Genomic DNA, 16,536 nt, shown 5'->3' on the forward strand with positions numbered 1-16,536 from the left:
CGGTGCCGGGTCCGGAGCCGGGTCGGGCCGGGTCGGGGCGGTGCCGGGTCGGGGCGGTGCCGGGTCCGGAGCCGGGTCGGGCCGGGGCGGGGTCGGTGCCGGGGCCGAGCGGAGCCGGGCGGGCGCGGGGAGGGCTCAGGCGGCGGCGCCTGCGCGGGGCCATCGCGGCGCTCCGCGAAGTTCCGCGGGGCCCGGGGAAGTTTGGGCTCGGCTCGGCCCCGGCCATGGCCTTCCGCCGGCGGGCCAAGAGCCACCCGCTCTTCAGCCAGGAGTTCCTCATCCACAATCACGCCGACATCGGCTTCTGCCTGGTGCTCAGCGTCCTCATCGCCCTCATGTTCGAGGTGAGACCCCCCCCGCCATCGCCCCCCGCCGGGACCGGCTGTCCGTGTGTCCCCACCCCGTGGACGAGGTGACCCCCCTTGCTCTGCATGGGGTGTCCCCCCTGGGGCTGTCCCAGCTCGGGGCTGTCCCCACCGGGGCCAGGTGTCCCCATCCCGCACGGGGAGGGGGCTGTGGGGTGCGGGACCCCTCGGTCTGGGGGTCAGAGTGCCGCCCCATTCATTCCCCGTCTCTCACCCACCAGCGGACAGGTTCCCCCGTTCCCACGGGGACCCAGCCTGCTGCTGGCTTTAGGGCTGCCACATCCTTCTGCCCCCGCTCCAGCTCTGCCGGGGGTCCCTGGCTGGGGAGGGGGAACTCGGGGGGTGTCAGACCCCCTGCCCCAAACCCGCCGCAGCTGCCGGGACGTCCCAAGCACTGAGGGGCACATCAGCCCCACACAGCGAGAAGCCAAGCCTTGTCTGATATTCCCAGCTTTTGGAGATGGGAAGATTTTTTTTTTCCTTTTTTTTCGCCTTGTTTTCTTTAACAATAGCCCTTTTGCAGGTGTTTTCCCCTCAGCCCGCTGACCCCGCGCCGTGGGACCAGCGCCGGGGGCTCCTGGGCCTCGGGCAGATGCCAGCGGCTCCCCGGCCTTCCCCGCTCCCGGCCGTCCCGCAGGGCTGCGGGCCATGGCAAGGCATCCACGGGATCCCTTCACCCTGCCGGGGTGGCCGCAGACCCCCGCAAGGCCGTCCCTCTCCCGCCGTGTCGGGAACGCCGCTCTCCGCTCCGGCTCCTTCCCTCTCCGCCTGCTTTTCCCTGTCCCGTGCGGCTCCGCTCGGCTCCGGGCATCCCACGCCGAGGCTCCGGGCCGTGGTCAGCGGCACCGCCGGCCGGGACCCCCCCTCCTCCCCCGCTGAACCCTCCCCTTCGGTAGTGCCACGTTTCAAAGCAAATCCGGATGGGAAAGGGGTGGCCGGGGGGCCTGGCGAGGGAGGAAAGTCTCCTTCTGTAGCAAATCGCAGGAGGAGGAAATCCATTTCCTTAATTCCTCCCCGCTGGAACCCCCTGCTTTTCTATCCCCCTTTTTTTTCACTGCGAACTCATTGAATGAACGAGTCTCTTACAGCACTCGAACGCCTTGCAATGTCCTTGTGCATGTATATATATATTTATTTAAGGGTTTCAAAACCGACCCAGGAGTGCCAGCTGTATTCCAAAGCCACATGCAAATGCAGCAAAGTTGGGCTGCAAGTTTTGTACTCATATTCTAGAAAGAAAATGCCACTGAGGTTGCATCTCTGTCTCAGGGTTTTTCCCTGCAGATGGTTTTGTTGCAGTTTGAAGCCCCATCCTGAAAAGGTGGTACCTGGGCTTGCTGCTCTGGTGCTTTTGGTTGATGTGGTGCTATGAGGCCAGTTTTGAAAAATGATGAACCCCCCCTCCCCATGGAGATGGCAGCAGGGAGTGGTTTGTGGTGTTCATGGGGTTTTTTAAATGTCTTTTAATTCAATCTCCCTCAGATGCTGAAGGCAGCAGTTTGCTGTGCTCCCAGCAGAGCTCAGGATGACAGTGCTTACCGTGCCAGGGTGGCTTCCAGTGCTCCCTGTGCCTGGAAGCATCATCCCTGTCTTTCCCTTGGCATGGGGTTTGGTCCTTCTGGGTATTTTAGCTTATTTTTATTTCATTATTACATTTATTCCTTCTGCTTTCTTTTTCCCTGAAGGAGGAATCAGCCTCTGCTCTTGTCCAGCCCTCCAAACCATCCCTGCCCATTTGTGCCACCTCTGTGGTGAGTTTTGGTGGCAGCTCTGATCCCTTGCCATGGTGAGGAGGACCTGGCACTGTCCCTTTCCCTCTGTCTCCTCTCATCCCTGCTTCCCACCCTGCAGCTGGGCTTCCACCTTCCCCAGTGCCAGTGGCCACAGCCAAGCTCAGGCTCAGCGGAAGAGGCCGAATCCTGCTCACAATAGGCCGTTTCCTGCAGGGAAGGTTTTTTTGGGAAGACACAAATAAGACTTTTAACCTTTTCCCAGGCATCCCTCAGGAGCTGACTGCTTCCTTGCTCCAGCAGCCTGCTCAGGGTGATGCTGGGGGGCTGCCATGGGTCTTCCACTGCCCAAGCACAGCATAAGCTACACCTAGAGCATCTTTTTGGGTCTTTCATCTTTCCCCATTCACATGGATTCACCAAGCTGGTAATTCCTCTGTGGCAGGGAGCAGGTACCAGTTGTGATGGGATCTGGTGGCATGAGGCTGCTCCTTGTGTTACAGGTGTGCTGGATTTGATTATTCCAGTGTTGTGTGTGTTTTTGAGGACTGTAGTGTTGCTCAGGGAGGGAAGCCCCAGGCTTGGAGAGAGTTCCCCAAAAAAGAGCTGTTCTGAGCTGGGCACTGCAAAGGGTTTTTCCTTTCCAGCCAGCCCTAAGCCTTCAGGCTGTGAAAACACACCTGGTTGTGCATCTGCCTGGTGCCAGAGAGAGATTTTGCCACGTGTTCGTGGCTGCTGAAGTCCAGAAGGAAACCTCCCCCTTTTTTTGGTGAAAAACTATTTTGAGTTACTCTGTATAGATATGTGAAACAGGTGCTTCCCATCCTCATGCAGAAATTACTTTGCATATCTTTTTCCATCCTGCTTTGCAGAAGAATGAAACCTGTTTATGAATGTTTAACCTGTGTCCCACCAGGGGTGGCTCCTGTGAGTGGTGTCAGGTCGAGTCTGGGGGAAACTTCACTGATTTTGGAGAAGTTTCTATATTAGATGGGGTTGTTGTAATCTCTGCTGTTGTAATCTCTAAAATGGGGAAACTGAGGCTCAGTCTTATGCATGGGGTGATGAAATAAAGTTATAAACAATTATTTTAGATGCCCTTGCTGGGCTTTCCCCCTGTGCAGATGGTGGGATGTGAGTCACGGGCTCCCAAACTCTGAGTTGTGACACAGTCAGAAGAAGGCAGCTGACGAATGAGCTGCTATTTCCAGGCTTCCTGCTAAATATACTTTCCTCTTCCTGGTCCCCTCCATAGTACTCTAAAAATTAAGGCCTTCCCGTTGTTAATGAGGGAAAACAAAATGCGTTCCTGCCTCCCCTGCTCTTTGCCAGATGTGGAAGTGAGGCACGTGGGCAGCATAAGGGTTGAATAGCTGGGGAGGAGTGGGAAAAAGGTAAAAAAAACCCCAGTGTTTAAGTTAACTTTTAAAAAGGGAATAAAGAGGAGGGAGGGTGAGGCACTGGAAATTGTGTTGTGCTGGGGGATGAGTTTGTCTGTGGGGGCAGAGGGGCTGCACTGCCCTTGGGAAGAGCTTTTTTGTCAAAGCCAGATGTTTACTTTGAAAGGCTTTGGTCCAAAGTTTGGGCTTTAGTTTACATATAGGGCCTGTGTCAATCCATATTGTGGATCAGCAAGTTTGTCTTTCAATAAACTCTGGCTAGGGGGAGGAAAAGAAATGCAAAGTTGTGAGAAAAGCCTTCGGACAGCATTTTGTCTGTAATTAGTTTGAGTTGTTTTTCAAGCCCTGGAAGTATTTTCCCGGCTCTGACTGCAGAAAACTCCCCCAGCCTCCCCCGCCAGAGGTTTGGAGCTGATTCCTTCCTTCAGAGTGGCTTTAATTCAAACAAGACCGTGGAGATGCTGGCATGCCTGGGGGCTCCTGGCTGGGGGAAAGACAAATCCCACTGTGATGAGGCTTTGGAGAAGGGAAATGTGTTTCATAGACACCTGGAATTGTTCGAGTTGGAAGAGACTTTAAAACTCATCTCGTTCCGACCCTCTGCCATGGGCAGGGACAACTTCCACTAGACCAGATTACTCAAGAGCCCTGTCCAACCTGGCCTTGAACACTTTCAGGATGGGGAGTCCACAATCAATCTGGGCAAGCTGTTCCAGGAGTTCACAGAGTGTCCTGGGGAAGGATGCTCAAAAATTATCCCTCATTCCTGAAAATATCAGTGTTTGAGAGTTGCACTGGGTACTTTCTGGAAGAGGTGCTAAACTGCCTGGATGTGTGTGCTTAGACACGTTTTTAAAAGCCACAAATCCCTCTCCCACCCTCTAAATGTTGCGCCAGGAAGGATTAGATTGAATATGAGGAAAAATTTCTTTGCTGAAAAGACAGTCAGGGATGGGAACAGGCTGGAAGTTGTGGAGTCCCCATCCCTGAAATTGTTTAAAAATTGTGTAGGTGTGGCACCTGTGGACATGGTTTTGTGGTGGGCTTGGCAGTGCTGGGGGAACAGTCGGATTCCATGAACCTAGAGGGCTTTTCCAACCTAAACTATTCTAGGATTCCATGAATTCTGCCCCTGCCAGTAGCAGTTCAGTGGCAGCTCTGGCTCTGTTTGCTGGCCTGCAGGGCAGAAGTGTGCCCAGCACTTCCTTTCCCATACCAGTATCTTGTTTCAGAGCAAACAGACAGCAAGTCTTGTGCCTCTGAATAATCCTCACATTTCTCTTCCCACTCCAAACTTCTGTTTTCCCTGTCTGCCTGTGAAATGCTCTAGGCAGGCTCTGAAGAGTTTTGCCATCCCTGGTGCTCATCCCTATTTCCCAAGCCAAGGAAACCTGGTTTTTGCCTTGCAGATGCCTGCATCTAGGAGGTTACATTTGTTTTCAGTTGTTAAAATATTTCACTGAGACTTTAGGAAACAGCCTGCTACCCCTCTGTAAGGAAAGGTGGAGGCGTGCTGGAGTGGATCCAAAGCTGCTGGTGGTTCTCCAGCCCACAGGAGAGCAAAGGCAGCTGTGGAGATGGGACAAAACATGCTTGATGCTGGAGTGGATGGAGGAACCTTCCTACCAGGTGCTTTGGGAAGGAAGATAAGGAGAATCCTCAGAAACTGTGCTGGGGCTGAGCTCTGTCTGGGCATTGCTTCCCATCCTGGAGATACTCTGGGGTCATTTTCCTGGGCTCACAGCTCTGGCCTGTGTCCTCTCCAGCAGGTTAGGAGGCTTCACCTGGAGATGATGTCTTGTTCCCAGCTGTTTATAGCAATGGATGGCAGCCAGGTACTTGGGGAGCTGTAAATCCATCAGTGCCTGCTGCTGTTAGCACGTCCATGACACGGCCACCCATCCCTGCAGCATCACAGCCACAACTGGCTCCATGCCTTTGTTTTGTGCCCTGTGCCAGCCTGTGGCAAGGTTTGGATGTAAACTCCAGGTCCTGGATGTGCTGTACAGCTCTGGGATGAAGCAACTTGGCTTTCCCAGCCAGCAAGGTCTGTAGGAGCCAGAAGTGTCTCCCTCAGCCAGCCTGAAGCCAGGCGATGCACTTTTTCCATTCCCACCCCAAACTCTGCCCATGGTCTCTGTCTCCTGCATCTACTCCTCCACAAACAGAGCACAACATGTGGGATTTCCTTTTTGGTTTTTTTTAAGTGGAAAAAACAAAAATCCCCCAAACATCACAAAAACACGCCATGGAGTTTGCTGTCCCCGAGCTGGGGCTGCCTGCATCGGTTGCTCAATGCCGGTGGTGGCAGGATGGGAACACTTGGCAAAGTCCCCCTGTCTCCCCCACAAGCTGTGGAGCAATTTCCAGCTGGGATTTTAATAGCCTGCAGCTCTGAAGCAGTGGCAGCCTGTCTGTGTGAAATGCAGCTCATCTCCGTAGGTGTTTGACGGGCACAGGATTTTTTGGAAATGGTTGTGTTTGAGGGTGGGTGCTTGTGAAGCGTTGGAGGGTTGGCTGGGAGCCTCTGGAAAGGGAAAATTTGGTGACCTGCTGCCAGTGTGGGGTTGGATGGGATGAAGGCATGTTTGGTGTTGGATGTCTGTGCACTGGATTTTGCTGTGGCCTCAGCTTGAGGTTGCTTTGGTTTCAGAGGTGCAGTTTTGGGGTACCCTGTGGGGTAGGTGCTCTGCCCCATCCCCACAAAGCCTCCTGCTTTGCTGCTGGGGAGGATCATTCCTTTGAATTAAAAGCAAGTTAGTCAGTGGTTCCCTCTCTGGTGATCAATAACAGGACCAGAGGGAATGGCTGGAGCTGTCAGGGAGGGTTTAGGTTGAATATCAGGAAAAGATTCTTTCCCCAGAGGGTGGTTGGGCACTGAACAGGCTCCCCAGGGAATGGCCACAGCCTGACAGAGTTCAAGAAGGGTTTTGACAATGCTCTGAGGCAGAGGATGGGATTCTTGGGGTGTCAAGGAGTGGAATTTCAATGATCTTTTTGGTCCCTTCCAGTTCAGGATATTCCATGATTCAATTCTATCATTCAATAAATGAAGAGCAGCACAGCCCTGGGTTCTGGATGTCCTGATGTCTCATCCCAGGCTTTTTTTTCCCCTTTTTGGACATGCATCTGGGACCTTGTGGGTGACCAGTGCAAGGTTCAGTGTTCCTGCAAGTGAAGCTGGTGCCAGCGCATCTCCCTGGGTGATTTCTGTTTCCCATTGTGACAGAAAAAAACTGGTCCAGAGGAGTGGATTTAACAACTGATTTGCTTCTTCTCACCTTTGTGTCTTTGACAGGTCACAGCCAAGACTGCCTTCCTGTTCATCTTACCTCAGTATAATGTTAGTGTGCCTACAGCAGGTGAGAGATGCCTCTGCTCTGCAAATCCCAAGGAACATTGAACCTGGTCTGCCCCAGATCCTCCCTCCTAGCTGGTTTGGGCTCACCCTCTGCTGATCAGCTGCTCAGGGTTTTGTCTGGCAGTAAATGCAGTCTGGCAGAGATTAAAAATTAAAAGAAAAATAAAATATTTTGCGAAGAAGCAAAGTTTGAGTGGCTCAGAGCACTCTGGTCCTGTCTGCCAGTCCTCACGCTGTCAGGGCTGGGAAGGAATGCTTTCCAGGGAGTCTGGGGGCTCCCTCTCCCTTTCTGCCATGACCAGGCCACTCTGTGCTCCCTGCAGGGTGAGGATGCTGCTCCAAGCCTGGTCGGGCAGGATCCAACTCTGTCATTGCCTGCCTGGAGCAGCTTCTTGTCCCCCTGAGGAGCAGGAGGGAGTTACCTCTTTGCCAAGCAGCAGGGGCTGTACATGTCATCCCTGTCCTGCTGATTTTTGGGGATGACACCTGGAGAGGAGGGTGTGGAGATGCACATGCTGCTCAGCATCCCTGCTCCAGGCAGGTTCCGATTCCCAGGGAGTAAATTCCAGGAGGCTCTGAGCCGGTGCAGCTCGGAACCAAATGGACCAGAGGAGGTGTCCCATCTCCCAGCCAGGAGGTTCAGCCCCTGTTCCTATTTTGGCTGCTGCCTTCCTGGCTCAGAGTCCCTCTGGATCTGGCAGGGATCTGGGCACTGGCATGGAGACAGCAGGAGGTGGTTTGGGTAAAGGCCTGGGCTCGGGATGAGCCAAATGCCCGGGGCACAAAGCCTGGCCTGGTGGCAGAAAACTGCAGTTAATTGGGAGTGTTTGAGTAATCATCCAAAGAAAGAGCAGGGTGTTGGGATTAGTGGAGCTACAATGAGGCAGACATGCGGAAGATAAAAGCTCTGCCCTTAAAGGCTTTGGTTATGGCTGAAGGAATCATCCAGCTTCCAGATTAAATTGTGGTCCCTTCTCCCCTGTGGCACAGTCCAGACAACTTCCGCTGATGGTTTTTAAGGGATTTATTCTTTCCTGATACAAGAAATCCCAGGGGGCACAGAAACACCTCCCCAGGACCAGTTATTGGGGTATCAATATAGGGCAAGAGCTAGTGGGGAGAGAGGTCTTGGTGCAACAGCTTCTTGGGAGGAATCTAAATTTTTCCAAGGCTTTCCCACAGCTCCTGCTAGAGCTTCTGAGGTGCCCTGGAGAGAGGAGGCAGAGCACATGTACGTGATATTATTTTCTTTGGCCTTGCAATTCTGTCTTTTACCTTGCTCTGGGATACAGGCACCATTTTTACCTCTGGGTCTGCACAGCACCCGGGGCTCCTAAGGACAGGGTGTTTTCATGTCCTTGTGCCGGGTGTGTTCATAAATCCCATTCAAATCTTAGAAATCTGGAATGAAGCTTTGTTTAGGGCAGGCAGGGCTGGTGACAGAGCAGTCTTTTCCCAGCATTGGTATCAGGAGAGGACAGGCTGCATCAGGGTAAGGGAGAGCAGCAGCCAGGGGTGGGCTGAGCTTTGTGTGATGATACTTCCTGCAGCCTTCCTAATTCTGCTTCTCCCCATAAGCTTAAGAGCTGCAAATAGTCACTTAAATGCAGATGTCTGGGGTATTTTGGATGCTATTTGGTCTCCTGTTGCTCCAGAAGGGCACAGACTCCTATGGGTCCTGTTTCTCACCAGCCCTGTGCTGCTGCCTCAGATCCCTAAATAGCAGAAGGCATCTGCATTTAGGCAGCTGAATCCTGCTCCAGCAGTTTTCAGGGAGGAGTGGGAGATCATAAGGAAGTGTTAAATCATAACTGAGGGGGTGGAAATCCTGTCCCAATCCCTGATGTTCCTAGTGGTGCATCCCTGATCCCATCACCTGCTTCAGCCTGCCATGTCTTCATCCTTCCAGGTGATAAATTCCCATCTCCACAGCTAAGCTGTCCCCTGTGGCAGGGGGAAGCTTTTAGTGTCCCCAGTGTCCCCTCCCTTGAGGTGTGTTAGAGGGGAAACCACCCACCTCTGCCCTGAGCTAGCCCTGGAGAGAGCCCTTTTTCCCTACTACTGGCACAGTCATGACCTCTCCTTGCTGTCCCCATCCGGGCTGTTTCCTGCTGCCTGGAAATCCTTTAGGCCATGGGGGTCTGACCCATACTTTGGTCTCCTTGCAGATGGGGAGCTGGTCCAGTATCACTATGGGCTGAAGGATCTGGTCACCATCCTCTTCTACATCTTCATCGCCATCATCCTGCATGCAGTGGTGCAGGAATACGCCCTGGATGTGAGTGCCATTCCCTGTCTTGTGTTCTCAAAATACCTCAAATCCAACGGGGAGCTGAGGTCCTGCTGCAGTTAAATGCTGTTCTGGGGGTGGTCTGGGGGCTGAGGTGGTGATGAGTGCGCCTTCATCTCTGGAGGCTGCTCGGGATGAGGAGGAGGAGAGAGAGAGTTGATGGTGGCTCATGTTTTCTTGTTGTTTGTCTCTCCCTCTGCTCCTTCCCAGAAAATCAACAGGCGTCTGCATCTCTCCAAGGTCAAACACAGCAAGTTCAATGAGTCAGGGCAGCTGGTTGCCTTCCACCTCACCTCTGTCATCTGGTGCTTGTACGTCGTGGTGACGGTAAGGCACAGGGCTGGCTGGCATTTGGGTTTCCAGGGGGAACTGTGGGTTCTGGAGCACAAAACCCCACTGGCAGCATAGTCCCCAGCCAGCTTCTGGGAGAAAACAGGCACATTTCAGTCAGTTTTGTTTTCAGCTGTGGTGGATCTTTCCAGCCACTCTGTGAGAACAGTTCTGGGAGAGCCTTTTCCTGTATTGTACAAGGCACAGGTAAATGGGATGTAAAATATTTTTGGAGCTGGGGCCCAGAAATCCTGCCTGGCCCCATCATCTCCATCCTCTGCTCCAGGAGCTGATGCCTGTCTCAGCCTCTTGTTGTCCTCCCTATGTACATTCAGTGCCTTGAGGTTTTTGGGTGCCTTTTGTGGGGTCATGGAGCTAATGGGCAGAATTCTGGGATCCCTCTTTGGGATCTGTGCTTCCTTCCTTGGCAAGCTGATGGTGAGGGAATCTTTGAGGGAAACCATGCTGTTCCTTGGGGATGTGTCAACCCAAGGAATTCAGAGGAAAAACTCTCATTTTGGGAAGGAAGGGGGAGGGAAGAACAGGTGGTGTGAGAGAGCTCTGACTGTTTTGGCAGTGTGAAGTGATGATGCTTTGCTACCCGCAGCCATTGGGGTCCAGCTGTGGTCCAGTGGCTCTGGGGGTGGATCCTTGGGACAGATCCCCTCCCCACTGCTCAGAGGGTCCTGCCAGCCATTCTCAGAGAACTACTTTTCTGTTCAAGGCCAGCATTTCTAGAGATCTGCTGGCACTGCCTCTGCTCCACAGGGCTATGAGGAAGGAAATTTTGGCAAAACAGCTGATGCTGCAGGTTTTGGTCTCCCCTTGCCCAGTGCCAGACCCATCCCTCAGCAGCTGTGGGGCTGGAGCCTCCTGTACAACCCACATTGCTACGATGTGCTCCCCAAACACACAACATGTGCAGAGCAGGTCACCCTTGTGCTTCCTTGGCCTTCCCCATCTGGAAAAAAAAGGGATCTTGTGACAGACAGGGCATGGATGATGGTGACTGGGCAGGACAAATTTCCCATGCCAGCATCTCCTCGCAAAGCCCAGGGCAGCATCCGTGTGGCAGGAGTGAGAAGGGAGTCCCATCCTGTAAGGCAAGAGGTGGAAAAATGAAACTATGCAATTCATCCAGTTATTTTTGTTGGTGTTTTCTGTTCCTTTTTCTCTTCAGAAGTACTTCCTGTTGCTTAAGGGCTGCTGGGGTCGGAAATGCCAGTGGGGAAGAAGCCTGTGGACCATGCACATGGCTGCCTGAGCCATGCTACAGGAATCTCACCCCACACCTCCAGAGCATTCCAAACCCCAAAATATCCTCTCCTGAATTTGGGACCCTCTGTGCAACTGAGCAAGCAGCCTTCAGCCCCCAAACAAGGGGCCTGGTGAAATTTTAGAGGGGTGCTAGAGAGGCAGAGATGCAGAGCTCAGCCTGGGCCCTCACAGGGAATGTGGTTTTTCCTGCAGGCTGTGACGAGACTTGGGTGTCATCCCCAGTTCCTTGTTTCACTGTACCATCAGCCCACCCTCTCATGACCTGTTTTGTTTTGCTGAAGCCTTGCCTCTCTTCTCTTTTTCAGGAAGGATACATTTCAAACCCCCGGAGTCTGTGGGAAAACTACCCGCATGTTTATCTGCCGTAAGCACTTGTGGGGGCATTTTGTTCTGGGGCTGGCCACTTCCTTCCTCTCCATAGTTTTGCCTGCTGGTAGTAGGGTGCTGAGGGCACAGCACGCTCTGCTTGCACCCTGCTTGCAGTGAGACCATGGGGAATGGGGATATCTCATTTGTGAGCCTGGGGAGGGTGTTCCAGAGGGTTTCATGAGGAAGGCCCTTTGGGCTTGGTTACTCATCCTGCCTGTTTCCTGCATCACCTTGGGAAAGTCTCTTTGCTGTTCATTTTACACAGCAGAAATGTCGTGGGGGATGACCCTTCCTTCTGGTTTTACAAAAGTGAGGTTTGCTGAGAGCACAGAGATCATAGCACAAGCATCTGGATAAATTCCATGTGCAGCTCTCTTGGCTCAATGATAATTTCAGCCCTGAAAGGATTTCTCCTAAATCCTATGGAGGAATTGCCCTGGCACTTGGGTTCTTGGGGTCCTGCCATGGCCTGGGATGGCTCACGTGGCTCCTCCCTGTATTTCAGGTACCAGGTGAAGTTTTTCTACCTGTGCCAGTTGGCATACTGGCTGCACGCCCTGCCCGAGCTCTACTTCCAAAAGGTCCGCAAGGTGAGAGCCAGGTGGAGGTTTTGGGAGAGGGAGTTCTGGGAGAGGACGGGTGGAGAGGGCTGAGAGGTTTATTTGGCTTTTCTGCCCCTGGCAGGAGGAGATCCCCCGGCAGCTGCGCTGCATCTCACTCTACCTGCTGCACATCGCTGGTGCCTACCTGCTCAAGTGAGTCACTCGCCTGCCTCAGCATCCCTCACACACCAGGGATGGGGCTGGGCAGCTTCTTTGGCCCTGGGAGTCACCTGGGAACCCTCAGTGGGGTGAGGAGCTTAGAAGGAATAAATGGGATTGTTTTGTGGAGAGAGACTTTCTACCTAGGCAGGTATATAAGACAAGGGGGATGGTTTTAAACTAAATGAGGAGAGATTTGGATACTGGGAAAAAATTCTTGCCTGTGAGGGTGGTGTGGCACTTTGCACAGGTTGTCCGGAGGGTTTCCCATCTCTGGAATTTTTCAAGGTCAGGTTGGATGGGCATTGGAGCAACCTGGGACAGTGGAAGATGTCTAGAGCAGGGGGCTAGAATGAGATGATCCTTCCCACCCAAGCCATTCTCTGATACAAAGCAGAGCAGCTTTGCCAGCCACAGGGTTTTGTGTTGTATACAGCCCCGCTCTGCTCATGTTTTGGATTGTGTTGATGGTTTGTAGACAAAGATTTCCCCTATTGCTGTCCTACTCCCACTGCTGCACAGAGGTCTGGCTTTGGGATAGCGCTGCAGCTCATGGACAGCAGGGCCAAGGCTGTAGCTGAGGTTGAAGGATGAAGGCTGACCAGCCCAGTGATGCTTTTTTCTTCCTCTTCCCTGCCAGCTTAACCCGCTTGGGGCTGATCCTCTTGCTGTTGCAGTACTTGGCTGAGTTCTTCTTCCACATGGCGCGGCTGGTTTACTTCACGGACGAGAACAACGAGAAGCTGTAAGCAGGGGAGCTGCTTGTGGCTCCCGTCCTCCTTTGGAGCCCAGGAGAGCCTGGATCTCGCTCTCACCTCCTGGGTCAGCACTGGGGCTGCTCCTGCCCACACCTCTGCTTGCCCTCCTGCAGGTTTAACGTCTGGGCCGTCGTGTTTGTGGTCACCAGGCTCTTCACCCTCACCTTGTACATCCTGGTCATCGGCTTCGGGCTGCCACGTGTGGAGAGCCAGACCCTGGACCCTGAGAGAGGAAACTTCTTCAGCTTCCTCTTCAACAACATTCTCTTCAGGTAGGAATGTCTCCTATGTCTTTCTTGGCTGTGTTATCCCAGCGTGGGTTTTGCTGAGTTTGGAAATCATGGAATCCTAGAATGGTTTGGGATTGGGATGGAAGTGGCCTTAAAGATCATCTCGTTCCAACCCCTGCCATGGACATGGATACTATCACCAGTCCAGGTTGCTCTAAGCTCCATCCAAATGGGATCCAAACAATGGGGATCTGATTCTGATTGCATTTAGGGAAGGTCTTAGTGAGCAGAAGGAAGTGAGGAGGGGTTTAAAGGCTACGCAGAGCCAAAATGGAGTGGAAAAGTCAGGAAATAAAGTGTTAATCAAGTGAAGTTATACAGTGCAAGCCTATCTTGGAGAAATGCTTGTAGGCATTTCTTGTTGTACCTGTAAGTGCATTTACATGGATGTGGTCAAGGAGAAGGCATTTTCCCTTCTTCTTGGCCATGTTTTGCTGCCCATTGATGTGGGAAGCAGAGGGTGAATTGGGCTAATCATGCCTTGCAGTCTGGGAGCCTTTCTCACCCTTGCAGCAGCTGTGGGTTCAGTCCAGAATTTGCTAGACATGGTCATTCCCAAGCTTTTTGAAGCCAAGGACTGCTGGCACACTTGACAATTTGAGGGTGTTTCTTACCTCCCTTCCAGCTTTTAGATCATCCGGGGACATCGTACCTTGACTGTGCCACGCTGTGTTTTGGGCAGTGCTGGTTGAGGTGATCCTGTTCATCCATTCTTGCCCTAAAGTTGAAAGAATCAATGAACCAAAACCTGAGGGCTTTATGGTGTGGAGTGAAAGGAAGGTGGCTGCTCTGGGCTCAGGGGTGGCAGAAAGGAGAGATGGTGGCTGAAGGGACGGCATCTGCCACGCGGGGGGACCTCGGCCACCAGCCCCGGTGTGGGGGGAAGGCCGGGCTGGGGGTGGCCTCGCTGCTGTGTTCTCAGCCTGCCTCTTCTCCGCCCCTGGCAGAATGAGTGTGCTGCTGTTGGTGTGCCTCTTCCAGGCCTCGGTGATGTGGCGCTTCATCCACTTCCAGCTGCGGCGCTGGAGGGAGTACTGGAACGAGCAGAGCAGTCGGAAGCGAGCCGCCGCCCCTGCTGGCACCAAGCAGCAAACCAAGCTGCTCAAGAGGGACTCGGGTGAGTGCTGGAAGGGTGGGAGGCACTGTGGAGGTGTCAGTGCTGGGGGTCAGCATCCCCCAGCAGGCTGCTGCCTGTGCAGGGCGTCCCCAGCAGTGTCCTGATGTCGTGGGGGTTTCCCCACGTCTGTGGGCCTGTCCTGAGAGGATAAAGGGTTTGGCTTGTGCAAGGGACAAAGTTTCTTCCTCCATAGAATCACAGAATGGTTTAGGTTGGAAAAGACCTCTGAGATCATGGATTCCAGCCTTTGACCAATCACCACAGTGTCAACCAGACCAGAGTGCTGAGTGCCATGTCCAGTCGTTCCTTGGACACCTCCAGGGGTGGTGACTCCAAACCTCCCAGAGCAGCCCATTCCAATGTTTAACCACCCTTTCTGTGAGGAAATTCCTTCTAATGCCTAAGCTGAACTTCCCTTGTGGTGGCTTGAGGCCATTTTGTGTCCTGTCCCTTGTTCCCTGGGAGCAGAGCCCCACCTGGCTGCACCCTCTTGTCAGGGATGTGAAGCGAGCAAGAAGGTCCCTCCTGAGCCTCCTTTTCTCTGGGTTAAACACCCCCAGCTCCCTCAGATTACCCTTTGGAGCCCTAACCAGCTCCATGTCCCTTTGTTGCCATCCCCAGGTTACCATGAGAACGGAGTGGTGAAAGCAGAGAACGGAACCTCACCTCGCACCAAGAAGCTCAAGTCTCCGTAGAAGCCAAGGGTTGTCTCCTGGGGAGGAGGGCGAGATACCAGGACTGAGCAGCCCCTCCTCCTGCTCCTCACGAGCGGCATCTTGAAAGGCTCGGAATCATCTTCCCAAGGTGTCTCTCGCTCTCCTCCCTTCCTTTCTTGCTCTCGTGAACTGTTTGCAATAAAACCAAAAAGGCCCCTTTCCCCTTCTCCCATCCCCCCTCATAGGAACCCTTTCCATCCCTCCTGGTTTTGCCTTTCCTCTGTTTGATCGTAAACCAGTGTGCAATTTTTTTTTTTTTTTTGTTTCTATTTTAGTGTTTGGTTATTTTCATTAATGGTTACAAATGTGTCATAGATGGTTCCAAACAATCCTTTTTTCTCCTACAGCATGTTCCTCCCCTCTCTTCATGGTGCTTCCCTGAGCCCCTGGGACAGGGCCACGACAGCTTGAAGGCACCAAATGTGTGTTATGGGATCAGATTCCTGGGGGAATGTGCTGGGGCTGTGAGATCTGAGGCTCAGGGGTGCTCTCAGGTGAGATTGGGCACATCTGGCCAGCGCTCAGCAGGATGGTGATGCTGCAAAGAGAGACCAGGGTCTGATGGAGGAAGCTCAACCCTGTTTTGTCTCTTGGTGGACCTCCAGTTAACTGGGGTTTTCTGAACCCTGCTTTTGAGAATTTTCAAGAGCTGGGCAGCAGAGAATGGAGAGAACTTTCCTCTTCATATGGAAGGTCCACCTCCCAGCCTTTGCTCACCCCAGCTGGGTTTCTCTTGGTTGTCCATAGTTACTCTGGGCCTCCCAGCCCCAAGAGCTGGGCCCAGGGCTCTGCAGCTCTCAGTATTTTGCTATGGGGCAGCAGCATCCTCAGTTCCATGTGAATCCTTGAGGCCTGCCCTGCTCTGAGTGCTGGCCTGGCTCCTGTCAGCCCAGGCCCTTTGCCAGCTTGTCTGTGCCTCGTGGATCTGGTGTTCTTGTTGCTCGTGACCACATCCAGGTGACAAACTGATTGCTGCAAAGGGTTTTTGCATCAGTGGGACTGTGCCCCTCATGCTGTCACCTCAGCCTTCCTCATCCCTACCACACCAGTCCAGCCGTGCCATCGGCAGCCACCAGCTTCACTCTTTGTTTCCAAAGGATACAGCTCTTGTATCCACCCAAGGTGCTATCAAATCCAGGGCTTCTTCCAAAAATCCTAGCCCCTCCATCCCTTTCTGAGCTGTGAATGAGATGACAGGGAGGGAAGGGGAAGGAGGCCGGGGCTGCAAGGAGCAGCTTGAATTTTAGGAAAAGCCTGGCTTGTGACATGTAGCTGTTGGCAGATGGAATTGTCTCAAATCTACCTCAGAGGCCATCTGTTGCTGCAGACCACTTCCCCCTCTTGCTCCTGCCCGCTGCCACCTCCACGTGCTGGCAGGAGATTTTGTGGAAAGCCACATCCCACCGGACTGATCTCTTGCTGACTCTGCTGGGGAGCAGCACCTGCGTGGGGTTTCGTGGGTCAGTGCCATCTCACTGGGCTTCTTTTTGGGGTGCTGTGCCAGGCTAGGTTGGGCAGGTGAGCAGTAGTGGCACCTCTGTCCCCACACTGTCCTCTGGGGCGGTTCCTGAGCTGGGCTTTGCTGTTGGTGCCTCTTGTGCAGCGAAGTCGGCCGTAGCTTTAGTTCTGCTTCGCCACGGCAGGAGCAGGGGACTCGTGGTGTGTCTCCTTGGCTGGGTGAGGAGAGGGACACAGAGCTGAGGTGCTCTCCTTGTGCAGTCCAGGACTGATCCTTGTCCTGCCCCTGGCTCAGCCCATGGGGGCAGCTGAA

The 16,536-nt window shown here is 53.4% G+C and overlaps 1 protein-coding gene across 1 annotated transcript; it reads left to right on the top strand.

The window, feature by feature from the left end:
- Nucleotides 1-93: 93 nt before the first annotated feature.
- On the top strand, nt 94-16,313 carry TRAM2 (translocation associated membrane protein 2). Its single transcript, XM_058835936.1, has 11 exons — nt 94-344; nt 6,794-6,857; nt 9,025-9,134; nt 9,357-9,473; nt 11,060-11,118; nt 11,629-11,713; nt 11,808-11,878; nt 12,525-12,629; nt 12,756-12,914; nt 13,880-14,049; nt 14,671-16,313. Exons 1-11 carry the CDS (start codon nt 225-227, stop codon nt 14,742-14,744), a joined length of 1,134 nt encoding a protein of 377 aa, XP_058691919.1. The 5' UTR covers nt 94-224; the 3' UTR covers nt 14,745-16,313.
- Nucleotides 16,314-16,536: the final 223 nt, after the last annotated feature.

Source organism: Poecile atricapillus, chromosome 3 (assembly GCF_030490865.1).
Source record: "Poecile atricapillus isolate bPoeAtr1 chromosome 3, bPoeAtr1.hap1, whole genome shotgun sequence".
NCBI lineage: Eukaryota > Metazoa > Chordata > Aves > Passeriformes > Paridae > Poecile > Poecile atricapillus.